This window comes from Papilio polytes, unplaced genomic scaffold, assembly GCF_000836215.1.
Source record: "Papilio polytes unplaced genomic scaffold, Ppol_1.0 DF823399.1, whole genome shotgun sequence".
NCBI classification, from domain to species: Eukaryota; Metazoa; Arthropoda; class Insecta; order Lepidoptera; family Papilionidae; genus Papilio; species Papilio polytes.
In genome coordinates, this window is record NW_013525805.1 from 237,912 (window position 1) to 253,987 (window position 16,076).

Below are 16,076 nucleotides of genomic sequence, written 5' to 3' on the forward strand. Positions count from 1 at the left end.
TAAGCTCTAGGCTTGTGGCGGTATTCGAACTCTCGACTACATGACTGGAAACCCGTACCCCTAACCATTAAGCTATTGATCACTTTATTAGTAAACTTCAAGATGGATTAATTAGACTTGGCATCTTAGTGAACTCTTCTCAAAATTAGAAATAAAATCAATTTTAAATATCTTTTCAGGGCGAAGAGGCGACAAAACAACGGAGCGTTTACTGCGTGGACAAAACAACGAATAACGTCATACCAGATTCCTTATGCGACGCGGCCATTAAGCCCATAAGCATTATCAAGTGCGCTGATGTGCCGGCTTGCTAGATGAAACTTTTATGCAAATGAAACGGAAAGGAAAAATATATAAATGAAGTAACAAGGCGTATTTCACAAATAAACGAACGAATTGTTGCAAATCCAATAGAATTGCGACGTAAAGTTGTGTTACAAAAAGTACACAGGTCAAATGTTGACCACAAACAAGATGGAAAGAACGAGAATGGAGCTGAGTCAAGTGAACGAAACGTAAATTGAATGAACTATAAAGTGCGAAGTTTCGGGAGATGTGAATGACAATTTTAACGTGTGAGTGATATTAAGGTTGAGATGTCGTGTGAGATACGTTATTGAATACGTAGCCCATCGAGTAGTTATACTGCCGCGGCCTCAGCAACATCACCACTTACTGCCATATTATATAAGTGAACTCTAGTTTTAACATAGTCTTCGCTTAGTCTTAATACTTATTAATATTTTAAAAATTCTTATAACATCAGTATTAATGTGGTGTATGTATTCCTTCGAAGTAACAACGGGACGTGAAAGTCGTAAGTAGAGTACTGTAAAAAAATTTGGACCAAAAATATATTTTAATTCAAATTCACGTTGCCATAAACACGATTACTGCCAATATGACACTCGTATTATAAGTACATTGTAAGCTATAGGTAATACTAATAAATACTGCACAATTCATGTTTGTACGAATGGATTGGTGCGGATCACAATGGATACGGATAGCGTCAGCGCTGGTGTTCGTTGTGCCTAGTCAGTAGTCACGTGACGCGACCGCCGCACGCCATCTTGCATCTATTCAAAATGTGTCGTAAACATTTTTATGTAACATTTAACCCACTACTTGATTTTGATAAGACTAATATGTATAAAAACCAGTGAAAACGCGTCATTTTACGGAAGATATTTATTTATAACAATGTTTGTCCTCATTTTAACCGACGGAGCATAATTGTAACGCTAGTATTCTCTATTTATCCAGTAATATCTAACTGTAGTTATGTAAAGTTGATTCCTGACGTTTCAGTTCTAAGATTCGTCAGGGAATATTTTCTGTAGATCTTTTGATACACAATTTTAATTTGAGGTACATTAAAACTAACCATTAGTTACGAATGTTATATTTTATTAATTTTACATTTACAAATGCAACACGTATCGCTGTCACTTAATAATTACAATTGTGTATAATTAAGGATCGGAATAAAATCATACGATGTTTTATATTATTTTTCATTTATCCTCATTTTCCTATTGCATAAAACAGCCACAAGGCAGACTAGTGTTAATTCAGGGTTTAAATTTTCTTTGATTCAAAACAAAACCACCCTAAATATAAGTTAATCCAGAGAAATTTTGATACTGGAAAATATTATTAAATAATTAAATAACAATTATAAAGGTATAAAATCGTATCATGCTTTTTACAAACATTGACATGTTTTTATACAGATGTCGACAATGGAAACACACCACACATTCATATCACAATAAATAAAATATCATAATCATATCAAAATATGCTTGTTTATTCCTCGCATGCGAGTACTACATCAATCACAATACGTATTTACGGCCATGGAATAATCGTAAAAAAAATCACTTCACTAAGAAAATTTTTAAAATAGATAAAGTGAAGATAGATCTATGAGATTTTTATCTTTAAATAAATTAAGCTCTCTATTTTATGCTCAATTATGGTAGACCAAAATAGTAGAAGTTGTCTATAAAATGATTAGGCTGTAAAAGTAATGAGTCGTTTTAGAAATCCCATAGCTTACAGAGAAAAGCTAATAAATTTTATGGTTTTCACACGAGGGTAGCCTATTGAGAACAGCAAACAACAGTACTGCTATTTTTTAAAAGTACAAAGATGTACTTTCGCGCTACTATGCATGTCTTACTATTCCACCCTCGTGTGAAACTATATTAAATATTAACAAATACTATATCAGCCTACCATTATTGTGTTAAAATGAGAACTTATTCATCTATATATTTTATATCTTTATAATATTCAGCTGTTGGTATATCAACATTTGTTTGTCATTCCGTCCCGCAGCCAGCCTCCTTTGTAACGAGAGCCTCTGATGACACATCAAAACGAATGCTTTTCTTTTTATTTGGATATTTCTGAAAATAATAAAACAAAGTAAGTAACGACGAATGGCATTCAGTTAATCTGATATCCTTAATGATAGATAAACTGACACACTTACGATTAAGTGATCACTAAAAGAGTAACTTAAAGTACATTTAGTATGAGAAATGTAAGTGACTACCTAAAAAAAAACTACCTAACTCAGTCTTAATAGAAACTTCACATATGTCAATTTTAAATTTTTATAGTCTCTAAGCTGGGGCAGCTGCCCTCAATCCACCCCCTGTGCCTAAACTAAGGTTGTAACGGAACTCCGCTTCCGCATCCGCAAGTGCGGAACGTCCGCAAGAAATATTACTTCTTATCCGCATCCGCTTCCGTTAAAATGGCCTCCGTTACAACCCTAATCTTAACCCACGCTAGGCAATGTAGACATCTTATCCTGAATCTATGATTTGGAAGACTCGGAATTTCGCAAAAAAAGGAACTCAATGCGGCATAACTTAGCAATATGAAAATATTTACGTTTTTTTTCCTATCTAATTTGGAATATTTAAAATTTAATTTCTTCCCTCATTGAGGTCATTCATATCTTAATGACAATTTTTTATAAAAATCCTTACTTTATCTCTAGATTTAGTATCTGTATTTCTGGAACGTTCCTTCTCGAGATCAGAGTGCAGCGACGCCAGCTCCGCGGTCAGCTCAGAGTTCACCGAGTGCAGTTTCTCCACATCTATTAGTAATTCTGCTTTATCTTTCACTGAAATTGAACAAACATTTATATATACTCAATATTAAAAACATAGATAACATTATAACAAGTTAAAAAAAAAACATCAATGTGCATTATTGCTTATTACTTTGAGACATGTACTAAAGTGTATTTACAAATTATTATAGTTTATCTTATTATTGTTATTGTTTTAAATTGTATTTTTGGATGTATGTTTATTACTAGGTATCTCCAGAGTGGCTAACTAGAATTCAATGCAGTTTGATATTCAGAACAGTCTGGAAGAACATAATAAAGAAGAAATAAATCTCACTTTCTCCTTGTCCAAGAATATTACAGAGTTTTTTATTTCTTGACTTCACTGTGTGTAATTCCCGTTTCAGATTGACGAGTTCCTCACGTAACACTGCTATTTCTTGATTCTTCTTCTCCAAAGCATCAGCAAACTGAACTCTTGTTAACACTTCATCAGAAACTGTGTGCTGGTTTTTGATTCTATCATTAATCTTCTCTCTGAGTAACTCATTTTTAGTGTCATCTTTGATTCTTTCGAAAAACTCTGTGTCTTTATTGAGAGATTTTTCTTCTTCAACTATTTCATGATTTTGAATGTCTGCAAGAAAATTCATTTAGAAATGTCTAAAAAACATTGAAGAGATAATGTTTAAAAAAAATGTAACCTAAATAATGAAAGTTATACATATTTTTTAGTTAGTGGAAGATTTTTTTGAAATCAGTTCAGGAGTTTTTAATTGCAAACACTTCAATATTAAATTCACTACAAAGCTGTGTTTAAAATTGATAAAAGCCATGTTCTTAGCATTCATTTAGGTTTTGATTTTAGATTGAATGTAGATTTTATAGTAAAATTTAATAAAGAGCACTCACTTTTAGTTTCTTCTGTTGGGTTGACCATTCCATTAAATTGATCCAAGCTCATAACATTTTTCTTTTTCATTTTTTTATTATTAGTCCGGATTGATTCCATCTTCTTCTCCATTTCTGCATCCTTCTTTAATCTTTTGTACACATCTTTCTTTTCTTCATAATCAAGTTTGGATAAAAGAATTGCCTGAAAATTTCATTTTTGTTATGTCAGATCTCTGACAGGTATTTGTCATTCAATTATTTTTTTAAATATTTTAAGGAAGGTTTAGTTAAATAAAAACAGTATCAATCAAACAGTGTAAGTAAAAGAAATTATTGTTTTAATAAAAATTTAGCAATTCACTGTTTATTTTTTCTTTTTTACCTTAGACAAATAATAGTAATATTAGTAAGTAAAATTTGAATCTTACTTGTTGTAATTCAGTTTCAAAATTACCATCAACAAGTTCCTCATCCTTTTCCTTCCATTGCTCCCACTGCTCCGGTGTCGGACCATTTGCCTTCTGCTTTTTTTTCTTGTTTGCATTCTATTAAAACAATTTAATCTGTTTAAAAAAATATAAAAAATAACATACTACATTTCATTAATGTACAAATTTACTACATGTTATTGAAAAAGATATACAGGTTTTAAATTAACCAAATGCCCATATAAAATTTGTTTACGTATTTATTACTTTAAAGACTATGTTGTTGAAATATTCTTGCAAAAGTATTCATTACGAGTATTCATTAAATTATTTTAATTGCATATAACACTGCTGTGTCAGCAGGAAATTAAAAAAAATCTAAAAAGCTAAATGATAAAAGATAAATTGAACTGGTTACAACGATTCTTTGTCTTCTGTAGGTATTTCGAACTAAAATTATCTTTAATGCTTTATTAGAACTACCAGTACCTGAGACTTGTTGCCATTAGGTTTTGTTTTTTTAGTTACTTCGCACTTTTTATTTTCTACTTTAGTTTTCTTAGGCTTTTGGGCGCAACTCGATGCGGGAAAATCATCATCTTCAATGTTAAGACCAGCGAAACGCGATTGTACAATTAAGGCAGCCATTTTCACTTGAAAGCTAAAACAAAATTCCCAATAAGATTTTTTTACCTAACAAGCCTGAATAGTAAGAAGGAATTTTCAATAATGAATAGACTATATTCATTTTTCTAGTAAAGAAAATCTACGTATACTTTGCATTTTTTGTACCGTAATACATATGTCATTATTGTATGTATATGTCTTAAGTAAACTTACTTTTGATTTGAATTTTTTTGTACAGCAAGCAACTATACGAACAATAGCTGAATGTGAACAACACAAAACAATGTTTTTTAATAAAATCAAAATTTTTAAACCGTACCACCAAAGACAACAATATCGCTCACCAAGGATAACCAAGGACAAAAATAGAATTTTTTGCCACAGATTAACACAATGCAACATAGATAATATTCGAATTAACTAAATTAAAGACAAATACAAGGTTTTCCTAATTTCACGATTATTTAAATAGCCCATAGGATATGTAACAAATGTGTTCTAACCCCGATCATGTTTTTAATTGAATCATCATTTTCGGAAAAGCTTTTTTTGTTTGGACAAAACGTGACGTCAAATAAGTGTAGCAGAATTTAAAAAGAAATAGTTTACACTTTGGTTGATGTCAATCGTCAATGTCATTATGACAGTGACAGAAACACAAATTAAAATTGGCGGTTAAATATTTTTTTAATGTTTTCGTTATAAGTAAATAAATGTTACCGTTAACAATTACTAAAATTGATTAAAAATGAAGTTGGTGTGTCAAGTCGAAGTGGTTAACAGACATCACTGTAATGTAAATATAGGTACAAATAAAAAATACTCAAAATCGACATTAGCATTAGGAAAGGAACCAAAACGAGACAAAGACTTTTTCCTCATTCACTTTTCTTCTGTGAATAAAAGTGGAAACAAGTATAAAATTAAAAATATGAAACAAGTGTTTGTTAAGTGTTTGAATGAAGGAAAAGCTACGCTTAGATTTGAGGAGCCACCTCATGATTTGTGTATCAAAAGTGAAGTAATCCAGCTGAAATGTTTTTTACGATTATTGAAGGCGTGCATAACTGGTGACAAAGACAGTTCCCAATTGAGTAACTTGTCAAACTTATGTGTAGTTTCATCAGATATTGCACCTGTAAAAATGACAATACAATCTAGAAGTGACATACCTGTTAAAGGTTTCCCGAGGACATTAGAATACCTATCCATGACTGATCTAAAACTATGTAACTTCCGTAGAGATATCTTATTATTAAGTAACTTAATGGTGTTAGATTTAAGTAATAATGAAATAGAAAAATTACCTTTAGAGTTTGGTAAGACTTTTTTTTGTACTAATGATTTCATAAGTTATATTTCTATTCTATTATCTATATCTATTTCATTACATAATTTTTACAGGTAGAATGAAAAACCTGAGGGAGTTGTATCTCTCAAAGAATGCTCTGGGAAAAAATGGTGATGTAGACTGGAGATGGTTATTTGGTCCACAAGTAAGTAATGATAAAGATCCTTATAATTTAAAAGTTCTAATTACTAAAAGTAAAACATCAACAAAGTTAAAAATCCAGTTTTTCTTATGCTGTTACCTTTGAAGGTGTTTTTCGTTTTTTTTTTAAATGTTCATCCTTTTTTGTCTTTTCAGATAGTTAAAACATTGAAGTTACTAGATATTAGTGATAATAAAATAAAAATTCTGCCAAAAGCAATTTGGAAATTGGAAAAACTAGTTACATTGAAAATAAACAATAATGAATTTGTGAAATTACCGGCAACCATTGGGAGAGTTCAAACTTTAAGGTAAATTGATTTTAGCACCTATAAAGACTCTATGATTTTTATTTAAATGTCACACTAAAAGGGTAATGTACAACTGGACTTTACCTAATAAGAATATTATTGTCTTTTTCAGATATCTAGACATTTCAAGGAATCAACTAGAATCAGTGCCTTGCAGTTTACTACAATGTCGCTTAGAACATTTAGATCTGTCATCAAATAATTTCCATTTAGTTGCTGATGTAAGAAACAAAAACAATGCAACAAGCAATGGATGGGATCTTTATATTTACAGCCTTACTAATTTAGCATCAAAGGCAGTTTTGAAAAATAAAATTTTTTATGCACCTAATATTATACCACTGACTTTAGTGCGATTTCTCGATGACGCTAAAATGTGTGTTTGTGGAAATCCCGTTGTAAATAATGAGTTTATTATAAGAGAATTTGACCCCAAGGATTATTTCAGAGTTGTTGTTTTTGATAATAATAGAAGTGTGAAATTTGAATGTTACTTTTGTTCAGCTAAATGTTATATTAAATATTGTTAGAGTAATAAAAACATGTTTGTCATAATATAATTTATTTATTTTACAAAGTTGTTTTTCTTATACATACCTTCTTAAAAATATTAACATCTTAGTTTAACTTAAACCTTCTAATTTCCAATTTATATCTTGAATAACTGGAGCTATCCTTACATGAGGCTCTGAAATTAAAAAATACAAAGGTATATATTTTGACCACTTATTATATTGTAACTCTCTCTCGTGTCGGAGGCCAAGACCCACTTTGGGTCGCTGCGCCAACGCAATAAGTAAGTAAGTAAGTATTATAATGTAAAAAATTGAACAATATAATAAGTGTGCAAAAAATTGTGAAGTTAACTAGCTTAACTAGCGTAATTAGTCTTTGAAGTATACTTCATCAGTATGGAATTATTAATAATAGTTCATATTACTAGTGCAGAAAACATGACATAGAGTCAACACATTTTTTATATTTACCGAGGAAGGATAAGCTATCAGCTATAATATTAGATCCTTCGGGTATATTCTCTGCATCTATTGCAGCTTTGGTAGCTTGCAGAACAAGATCATTAGTCCATATTTCTTTAAAGTGATTCTTCATTTCATTTAGTAGATTGTCCAGATTTCTCTAAAATTACAATAAAACAAAACAATATGTAACTAAATTACTTCAACACTACAAAGTAATGGTAAACATCATCAGTAAATTTTTTTTTTAAACAAGTTTTTAACTACAACTAACAAAAAAGTATATCCTATGTTAATCAGTGATAGCATAGCTTTTTAATGGTGATAGAATTTTTGAAATCTGCCCAGTATTTTAAGTTATTGCGATACATACAAAATACAAATCTTTTCTATCTATAATATTAGTAGATGAAGTACCTGTAGTTCTACAGCCATCTTGTCCTTGTTAAAAACATTTAAAGTTATATTAACATCTCTGACTTGCAACCTCAAGTTGAATGAAGATGTGACAAGGTTGTGCAAAGTCATAATAATTGCAACATCTTCATATTGAGAACCCTCTTTCAATGAAGCCACTTTTCTCTGGTGTTTTCTTCTATTCTTACTTGATCGGAAAGATCTCCTAAAATATATAACAATTACAAATAGATGAAGAAAATTGTGTAAATAATCATAGAAATAACATGAACATTTTAGACAGACCAAAAAACTGTTGTTTAATGTGTTTCTTAATAAAAGTAGTGAATAACTACATAAAAATTAAATGAAAGACAAAGCGTTAGAAAGGTAACAATCTATCTAGAAAATGGTGTACTAACACACACACTGTCATTATAATTTTCATGAATTAAATGAGTATTGAACATGATAAATTGCATAAAATAATGAACATACCCTGACCCTGATGATGCTATAGTACTACCCACATCTGAATACAAATCATCGTCTTTATTTGTATTAAATGCATCATACAAGCAATCAGCTTTATTTAATTTATTATCTCTTACTTCTGCCAATCGTGTTCTATGCTTTATAAAATCTTTCAAATTATTTTCAATTAAACCTTTGAGATTCTGATATTCTTCTAGTATTGCAGGTAAAAGACGATAATCTGAAAATGTTTATTGGTTGTAAAAAAAAAGTTTAACATCCTGTGCGCTTATATTTGATCACATGCAAGTGAACTCGCCAGGCGAGTCAGTCTCACTGCAAGTGTTAAATTAACTTGTAATAATAAAATCTTTAATATTACTAACCTTTTAAGTCCAGTCTGTTGTATTTGGAACAAAGCCTTATTGCTGTTTTATACTGACCATTCTCTATGGCATAAATTATTGCAGATTCACCATTTTGTAAATGTTGTTCTAATATAGTTAACGCTTCTTTATGACGTTTTTCGTCTTTCAAAGCGTTCACAAGATACCTGAATGACAAAATATCAATTACAGTATTACAAAGCAAAATATAAATTAGTGTAACCGGACCTATAACTTATACAATAACCTAGGGAAACTGGCGAGACCCAGAAAAAAATTGCATCAATTGAGTAAAAATGTGGTTAAAAATAAATTAAATAGTTGCATATAACAAAATACCTGCTTATTTCTTCCCGCTGTTCATCAGTAAGATATTGCGCTACACTTAAAGCTAATTCCCATTCTAGGGCTTCTTTATAACAATCTACAGCTTTTATATAACTCTTAGATCTTTCATAAACAACACCAGCTTCAACAAAGTCTTTCTTTAACTTCAAATAAAGACCAAAATCATCAGCTATTTCTTTGTAAATATCTTCATTTTCATTAAACAGTGCCAATGCTTCTTTATAAAGGCTGTGATATTTAACAAAAGCTTTCAACTCCTCATATTTATCAGTGCCACATTCAACAAGGTACTTTACCGCCTTAACAAATCTCTTCAGATACTTATTTATTGAAAATTTCTTATAATTTTCATCCATAGCATTCAATTCATTTAACATTGGAATATATTCCTTCGGGTCTTTCTGTGATTTATTTGCAACTAGCAATACTAAATCAAAATCATACATTCCGAGGGCAACATTAAAAAGTTCATCAACATTAACCATGTATAAAAGAAATCTTATTGCCTCATCAGACCCTACTGTTAGCTTATGGTTACTCAATTCTTGTAGTTTTATTTCTTTTATTACCAATAATGCTTGTTCTAAGTCTTCAATTGTATTTTTCTTGATATACGTAGTTAGTAATGGTAGAATTTTGTCACTCCTATCATTTCTTTTGTTTATTTGTGCTTGTATAATATTACATATCTTTTTGATTTTCATATCACTTTCATTGTTAATGTTATTTTTATAACTGCTTTTATACATAGTTTTAGTGACATCAGAGTTTTCTAAATCTGATAGGAAGAGACAGAGCCAGGATGTGTTTTTAATTGAATCCAAGAATTTATCAATATTGTTAAGGAACAATGTAGGATTATGGTCATGTATTAAATTTAAATTGATTCTTTGCTTTCTCATTAAATTAAATGCTTTTTCATAATCAAGTGTATCAAGTTGTTCTCCAATTATCTTCAAAGACAATGGACGGGGTTGAATTGTTTCTAGATTACCTCTAGGCATTTGAAATATTGTGTTTGTCGCATTTGGTACTGATATCACTAATTTGGCACCCCTTTCAATTTTTCGCTTATAAACTTGCGATGAATCATTTTTCTGATATTCTGTAATAGCTTCAATACCAGTTTCCGATAGCTCAGTGCAAAGAAGATAGTGTTGCAATGTTGTTATAAGAAGGAAACTTGTATGTACAAAATATGAACTAATATTGTTTAGTACACTTACATTGTCAATGTAAAAGATTCCTTTCTGTGATAGACCGAGAAAGTGTAGCTTATTTTGTATTAATATAATATCAAATTGACTACAGGATGTTTTGAAAGAAATATCCTGGATGTTAACATTTCCGGAGGTGTATTTCATTATGTCACCAGAATTTAGTTGGAGAAACACAGTTGAAGAATCAATTGGATCATCATGGAGACGCACAGCTGGAGAAGGTAAAGATACAATATGTCTTTGTGATAGCACTTCATTGCTTATATCATATTCAATCAAATTGTAACAATTTAATTTGTCAACTTGTATAGCAATTATTGTATTGTAATTTACCCAGAACCAATTGTAAACTTGGAATGGAAAATTGCACACATCTTTAGTGATAGTCTTCACAGTTTTATATTGTAAAGGGAACTTTTGTGTTTGTTCGAAAAATATTAATTTTTCTTCTGTCGTTACAAAGAAAGCATTTGCATTAGGATTTTCAGTATTTTGTTTATGAGGTGGTGCAAAATGTACTGAATTTATATCAGAATCCAATTCTAATACGAGACTGGCCATAGGTGGCGGAACTACAGTCTGTCTGAAACCTGTCAGTAATAATTTATGCCCATCAATAACAGCAACCATGGCATCATCTTCACTATTCTTTCCTCGACTATGACTGATTGTCCAAATCCAAGAATAAATATAATGTTTACCATTCTGTAAAATTATATGTAATTTTTTATTACTTGCAACATTAAAGTCATTGTCCCAAAAGATTTGATCAATTCTTTCAGTGCCAGTAAATATTAAACTCTGTTTCTGATACCAATGGTAATTGCTTGCTGTAAAGAGAAGTAGCTTTTGTGTATTGTCTTCTAAGTCTTTGCAACTCAAAGTTAATATTTCTGAGTCAGGACTCCAATAGAGATCTTCCACAACAGTCTTTGAATTAACTGGAATGTTGAATTCTCCGTGTTTTAAACCATTCTTTTCAAAGAATGCTACAATATATTTATCATTGAGCTTTTGTGTTGTAGCTATCAGATTCCCTGATGGACGCCAAGTCAAATTAGATTCAAGGCCTGGTTGTCTTTCACTTGTGTACTGTAAGTTTCCTTCTCTATCATATACTTTAAATCTCCTGAGACCATTCATTGCAAAACCAACTGCAAATAAATTTCCATCACCCCGCCATGTAATTTTAGCAGATGAATCTATACTTTCATCAGGAAATTCCAATTTCTGTTTAGCGGCTTGCTTTCCAACTGATCCATGAAATTGTGTTTCTTTTTTCCCCCAGCCCACAGTTATAAATTCCTTCTTACCAAAATCATCACTCAACAATTCCAGCTCAGATATTGGATCAAATGTACATGACATTGTTATCATTTTCAAATCTTTAGTGACTAAAACTAGTATGTCTTGGTCTGGACTCCACTCCATTGCCTGAAAATACAAGTAAATATTGTAATGACTGTTGCAAAAAACTGTATCTTTATCCGTAATAAAATTTGGTCAAACATAAAATAAGTTTAGAGGACATTTATACTTGGAAAAAGCTAAAACGTAAACAGTATTTACCATCAATCCATTATCAAAAACTCCCACTAGTTCACAATTACATCCAGATTCGTCAACTGTGATTAGCTCTCCATTTGCTAAAGCAATGCACACCTGATTTGATAATGAGATATAAGTTATATTCACAGGTATATTCTCAGAGTCTGTGATTTCAGATATATCTTTGGTCCAATTAATAGCTCCGAATTCATCAATATTTGATACTTGTAGGTTATGTGTGACGGCAAAAAATTTAACTTTATTTTCGCCATCGTAATTGTAACACAAATGGAACTTTTCTTTTGAGTTTAAGTTAATATCTCTCGCATTTACTTCCCAAAGTTCTAAATTCTTCATAACTGTTTATTTTTGGTGAAATAAAAAATATTGAACAATGCTGTATAAATGTCAAAAATGTAAATATTCTGCTTCAAAGAGCAGACGACTTCTTTATGTCACTATTTAACGAGAAAAGGCCAAAGATTATGTACGTCAATTAATGGTAATTTCTGTCAAAATCGATTGTATGACTGCAGCGCTTGAATTGATTTTTAGAGATATTTCATTTACAAGAAAAAGCAAAATTAAATTATTTGGAATTTAAGGGTTCCGTTAATTGACAAATATTCAGACATTTATCAAATTGTATAGAGATGAAAATAGAAAATAGTGGTATAGAAAAATTAATACAAAGTTAAAATAAAACAAAATATGTAAATTAATCTTACTATCAAAATTCTATTTAGATTTTATTATTTCATACAAACTCATTCTATTTAAACATCAGGATAATAAGTACGTTCAAACTTCTTTTTAGACCTTGGATATTCCCTGAGAGCTTTAGGAATATAAGGTGGTAAATGTTCATTCAATCGCCGTTTATACGGATTGATATCGCGTTCAAAGAACCGCCTCTTCGCTTCAAAGAATCTGGTATTATGTTCAATTTTGTAAATTCTTTCCCATAAATATATTTCTGGCATCAACTTATGTCTAGGTCTATTTGAAACAATATGTTTGTATGTAGACTCCAGCCAGCAGCGCTTATTATCATCTTCAATATCAGCAATGAGTTGCTCATCTTTACCCAAGTATGGTTTCATGTCATGTTCCCGTTCTTCTGGAGTATTCAAGTAAAACTGAACTAACATTTTTAAGACATCTTCATTCATGCCTTTCACTTGACCATTTTCTATAGTATCATACAACTGTAGAGGTGTTGTACCAAAGCATATATTGTGCTTTGGATTCTCATCCATTTGTTCATTATGCATAGAGATGGTATTCATTTGATACACATAGAATGACCATAATTTGGCATTAGTTATAACAGTTTGAGTAACAAGTGGGTATGTTATATCATTGTAAGTGGTGAAGCCTTGATAATTAGCTTGAGCTAGAAGCCAACCGAAACTAGCTTTCAAGGCTTGTGAATGTAAGGCGTTTATATTATCTTCATGTCCATAAGTTTCCTTTCTACTTAATATATGATCTCTGCCATGATAAGATAATAAGCCAAATTCATCATAGTCACCAGGCCAATACCCTGTAACAGCAACACAGACATTATATGTAAATTCACAAAAAAATATAGTTAAATCATAAAAAGACAGTTTATTTCAAATGTTCTCAATACCTGGGATATTAGTGCCGTGCCTGTGTTCTATGGAATAGCCAATACTTTCAGGTACATAAGTGAATTTAGGGACTTTAAAATCTGGGTTTGTTGCCTCCTCATATGGCAGAATAGGCTTCAGGGGCAACTGACTTCTTACAGCTAGATGTGGTGTTCCTGCAAATATATAAACTGTCATTTCTGTTTCACAAAAAAATAACAACTTTTTACACAAGAAACTTACCAATATACTGGACTGGTCTATCAATGTTTTCATCAAGCCTATCATGCATCCAATTGAACCGTTTTCTCCATTGGATTACACTTTGAGGTACATCAACACCACCAACAAACCAGAATGCTTCATGTCTGGGTTCATAATCTATCTACAAAAATATTGTGATTTTAAAATAGCAAGAGATTCTGAGCTATGATGGAAGATGTTAAAATTTGTTTCTGTACATATTTAGTAACAAAAATTATATAATCATCATCTGCCCTAGCTTATCCTAATTCCATAGTGTCACACCGGGTTTTATCTTCCAAATAACTCTATCATCTGTCATCATTGCCTTCTTTATCATGTCACCTTTCACACAATTCATCAATCTCTCTCTAGGTCTACCTCTACCATTGTACCTTTCCACACTCATAACTAACATTCTTCACATGCAATTCTTCCCTCCTCATAACATGCCCATGCTATTTTAACTATAATTATTTTATATTGACATAACACTGTAGTTTTCTTCCTTTGTTGAAATGATAGATATGCTTACTTGTGCAGAAAAGATATGTGGCAATTTATCAGCAAGTTTGTTACAGATAACTCTGTTTATCTGCCTTACTATATTTTTTGTGATATTCTCTTCTTTCAATTGCTCTTCAGATTTCTCTTGAGAATTGTTATGAATGTACCTAAAAGCATTCATTATTTAAGACTTCGTTATTAACTGCATAAGTGAGAGACAAAGAGGAATAATTCAATGTTTTCTTTAGAAATGTATCCCACATTTGCATTGCATTGCATTGTTGCAGAAATAGCGAAAAAAAGGTGTGAAATCAGGTATTAGTAAAGGTTTATCTAAACTGTATTATGTCTCTCTGGGTTAAATTAATTTAAAATTTTGTCCCAAAATATTCAGAAACTTAAAATAATCTCAAAGAATAAAAAAAAGACAATAATTACTTGACACTTTCAGATTCAACAGCGATTATATCTTCAATTATTGATTTTGTTTCCTTTACAACTTGTTCTGCTAACGGATTTGTCTCAGAATACACATCCGGTAAGGAATTCACAGGTTTAAAATGTGTCCTGGTGTAACACTGAACCAATGGTAAAGCATTATATGGTACTCTATTTTCATTTAACATAACGCATTTCCATCCATAATACCGCGGCATGTTTAGTGCAATTTGCTTTTCTTCGACGGTATTCAAGTTTTTTATTTTCTCGTGAACGGATTGTCTCTCCCGCAATTTTCTTCCTTGAAGCGACATATCCAATATCGGGGGATACACGGGTGTCTCCGTATATTCATTTTCGTCAGGTAGTGCTGCATGAGAATATCTTCTAGTCCATAATTGTAATTTTGATATATTTCTATTTAATTTTGATAAATGCATTTTGTAATTGATAACTTTATTAGTAAAATAACATCGTATAAACACAGCTCGACGACAAAATTATTTTAGGTTATATCCAACTGACAGTGACAGTCAGAGTCAATAATGTCATTTCATAAAGTTTAAAGAGTTGTATAAACAATTCTTTCATGCTTTTCAAATCAGTAAAATAAAGTAAAAAGATGTACAAAATAATGAGTCCTATACAATAAGGATTTCGTTGCAAATTAATAACACCTAACAAGGTATTAAAAATTATCTTATTTAGTTCATTTAAAAATAGGTATAGTATTTAGGGATCGATTTGTTGTAAATCGTTTCTGAACGTCCCTAGCCGGCTGATGCAAGAGCACAAAAGTGATTTGAGTTCGCCACCTGCCAAAATATTATAACCAAGTTTTGTAAAGATCCAGTAAAATTGTCGTAAATATGGATGACGATATGATTTTCGATCCTTCTTTAAAGAAGAAAAAGAAAAAGAAGACTGGTTTCGACATGGATGCGGCTTTGGCTAGTGAACAAGGTGAAACCACATCTGTTGAAGCGCCCGTCGAGTCGGGTGACGTCGACGTGCCCGAGGACGAAAATCTTGATTTAGATAATTTTGGTAAGAAAAAGAAGAAAAAAAAGAAGA

General features: G+C 31.1%; 6 protein-coding genes across 6 annotated transcripts in view; 3 read left to right on the forward strand and 3 right to left on the reverse strand.

Annotated features, from left to right (window-relative positions):
* The window catches only part of LOC106104706 (A disintegrin and metalloproteinase with thrombospondin motifs 7-like), a 22,950-nt gene extending 22,636 nt beyond the window's left edge, over nucleotides 1-314 (forward strand). The window contains exon 16 of the mRNA XM_013284833.1: nucleotides 180-314. Within this exon, the coding sequence (XP_013140287.1) occupies nucleotides 180-314 (135 nt within the window). The remainder of the gene's footprint in view (nucleotides 1-179) is intronic.
* Nucleotides 315-742: 428 nt separating this feature from the next.
* LOC106104899 (G kinase-anchoring protein 1-like) lies at nucleotides 743-5,405 on the reverse strand. Its single transcript, XM_013285097.1, has 7 exons — nucleotides 5,260-5,405; nucleotides 4,909-5,080; nucleotides 4,420-4,536; nucleotides 4,010-4,193; nucleotides 3,435-3,734; nucleotides 3,009-3,148; nucleotides 743-2,417 (listed from the first exon to the last, which is right to left on the reverse strand). The coding sequence occupies exons 2-7, from the start codon at nucleotides 5,065-5,067 to the stop codon at nucleotides 2,331-2,333; spliced, it is 987 nt and encodes a 328-aa protein (XP_013140551.1). The 5' UTR covers nucleotides 5,068-5,080; nucleotides 5,260-5,405; the 3' UTR covers nucleotides 743-2,330.
* A 315-nt stretch (nucleotides 5,406-5,720) lies between these two features.
* LOC106104873 (leucine-rich repeat protein 1) lies at nucleotides 5,721-7,394 on the forward strand. Its single transcript, XM_013285067.1, has 4 exons — nucleotides 5,721-6,365; nucleotides 6,451-6,542; nucleotides 6,695-6,849; nucleotides 6,962-7,394. The coding sequence occupies exons 1-4, from the start codon at nucleotides 5,795-5,797 to the stop codon at nucleotides 7,377-7,379; spliced, it is 1,236 nt and encodes a 411-aa protein (XP_013140521.1). The 5' UTR covers nucleotides 5,721-5,794; the 3' UTR covers nucleotides 7,380-7,394.
* Nucleotides 7,395-7,400: 6 nt separating this feature from the next.
* On the reverse strand, nucleotides 7,401-12,633 carry LOC106104871 (putative elongator complex protein 1). Its single transcript, XM_013285066.1, has 7 exons — nucleotides 12,220-12,633; nucleotides 9,422-12,084; nucleotides 9,083-9,249; nucleotides 8,721-8,937; nucleotides 8,244-8,448; nucleotides 7,836-7,986; nucleotides 7,401-7,537 (listed from the first exon to the last, which is right to left on the reverse strand). Exons 1-7 carry the CDS (start codon nucleotides 12,553-12,555, stop codon nucleotides 7,473-7,475), a joined length of 3,804 nt encoding a protein of 1,267 aa, XP_013140520.1. The 5' UTR covers nucleotides 12,556-12,633; the 3' UTR covers nucleotides 7,401-7,472.
* A 279-nt stretch (nucleotides 12,634-12,912) lies between these two features.
* On the reverse strand, nucleotides 12,913-15,530 carry LOC106104821 (28S ribosomal protein S30, mitochondrial). The gene is made up of 5 exons (XM_013284994.1): nucleotides 15,003-15,530; nucleotides 14,593-14,731; nucleotides 14,058-14,199; nucleotides 13,835-13,990; nucleotides 12,913-13,744 (listed from the first exon to the last, which is right to left on the reverse strand). The coding sequence occupies exons 1-5, from the start codon at nucleotides 15,440-15,442 to the stop codon at nucleotides 12,975-12,977; spliced, it is 1,647 nt and encodes a 548-aa protein (XP_013140448.1). The 5' UTR covers nucleotides 15,443-15,530; the 3' UTR covers nucleotides 12,913-12,974.
* Nucleotides 15,531-15,763: 233 nt separating this feature from the next.
* Nucleotides 15,764-16,076, forward strand: part of LOC106104822 (eukaryotic translation initiation factor 2 subunit 2) — a gene marked incomplete in the record, with an annotated part of 1,290 nt that continues 977 nt past the window's right edge. Inside the window, 1 exon segment of the mRNA XM_013284995.1 lies at nucleotides 15,764-16,076. Coding sequence (XP_013140449.1) covers nucleotides 15,872-16,076 — 205 coding nt within the window.

Bases quoted from the DNA above. Each gene is read 5' to 3' on its own strand.
- LOC106104899 (XM_013285097.1), bottom strand. From the start codon at position 5,067: ATGGCTGCCTTAATTGTACAATCGCGTTTCGCTGGTCTTAACATTGAA. The intron at 4,194-4,419 runs GTAAGATTCAAA...TGAAATTTTCAG, and splicing joins TTGAAACTGAATTACAACAA to GCAATTCTTTTATCCAAACT. The intron at 2,418-3,008 runs GTAAGGATTTTT...TATTATTTTCAG, and splicing joins ATACTAAATCTAGAGATAAA to AAATATCCAAATAAAAAGAA.
- LOC106104821 (XM_013284994.1), bottom strand. From the start codon at position 15,442: ATGCATTTATCAAAATTAAATAGAAATATATCAAAATTACAATTATGG. The intron at 14,732-15,002 runs GTAATTATTGTC...GAATGCTTTTAG, and splicing joins GTTGAATCTGAAAGTGTCAA to GTACATTCATAACAATTCTC. The intron at 13,745-13,834 runs GTATTGAGAACA...TTGCTGTTACAG, and splicing joins GCACGGCACTAATATCCCAG to GGTATTGGCCTGGTGACTAT.
- LOC106104873 (XM_013285067.1), top strand. From the start codon at position 5,795: ATGAAGTTGGTGTGTCAAGTCGAAGTGGTTAACAGACATCACTGTAAT. The intron at 6,543-6,694 runs GTAAGTAATGAT...TTGTCTTTTCAG, and splicing joins GATGGTTATTTGGTCCACAA to ATAGTTAAAACATTGAAGTT. The intron at 6,850-6,961 runs GTAAATTGATTT...TGTCTTTTTCAG, and splicing joins GGGAGAGTTCAAACTTTAAG to ATATCTAGACATTTCAAGGA.
- LOC106104871 (XM_013285066.1), bottom strand. From the start codon at position 12,555: ATGAAGAATTTAGAACTTTGGGAAGTAAATGCGAGAGATATTAACTTA. The intron at 12,085-12,219 runs GTAAATACTGTT...TTGTATTTTCAG, and splicing joins TTTTTGATAATGGATTGATG to GCAATGGAGTGGAGTCCAGA. The intron at 9,250-9,421 runs GTATTTTGTTAT...TTTGTCATTCAG, and splicing joins CAGCGGGAAGAAATAAGCAG to GTATCTTGTGAACGCTTTGA.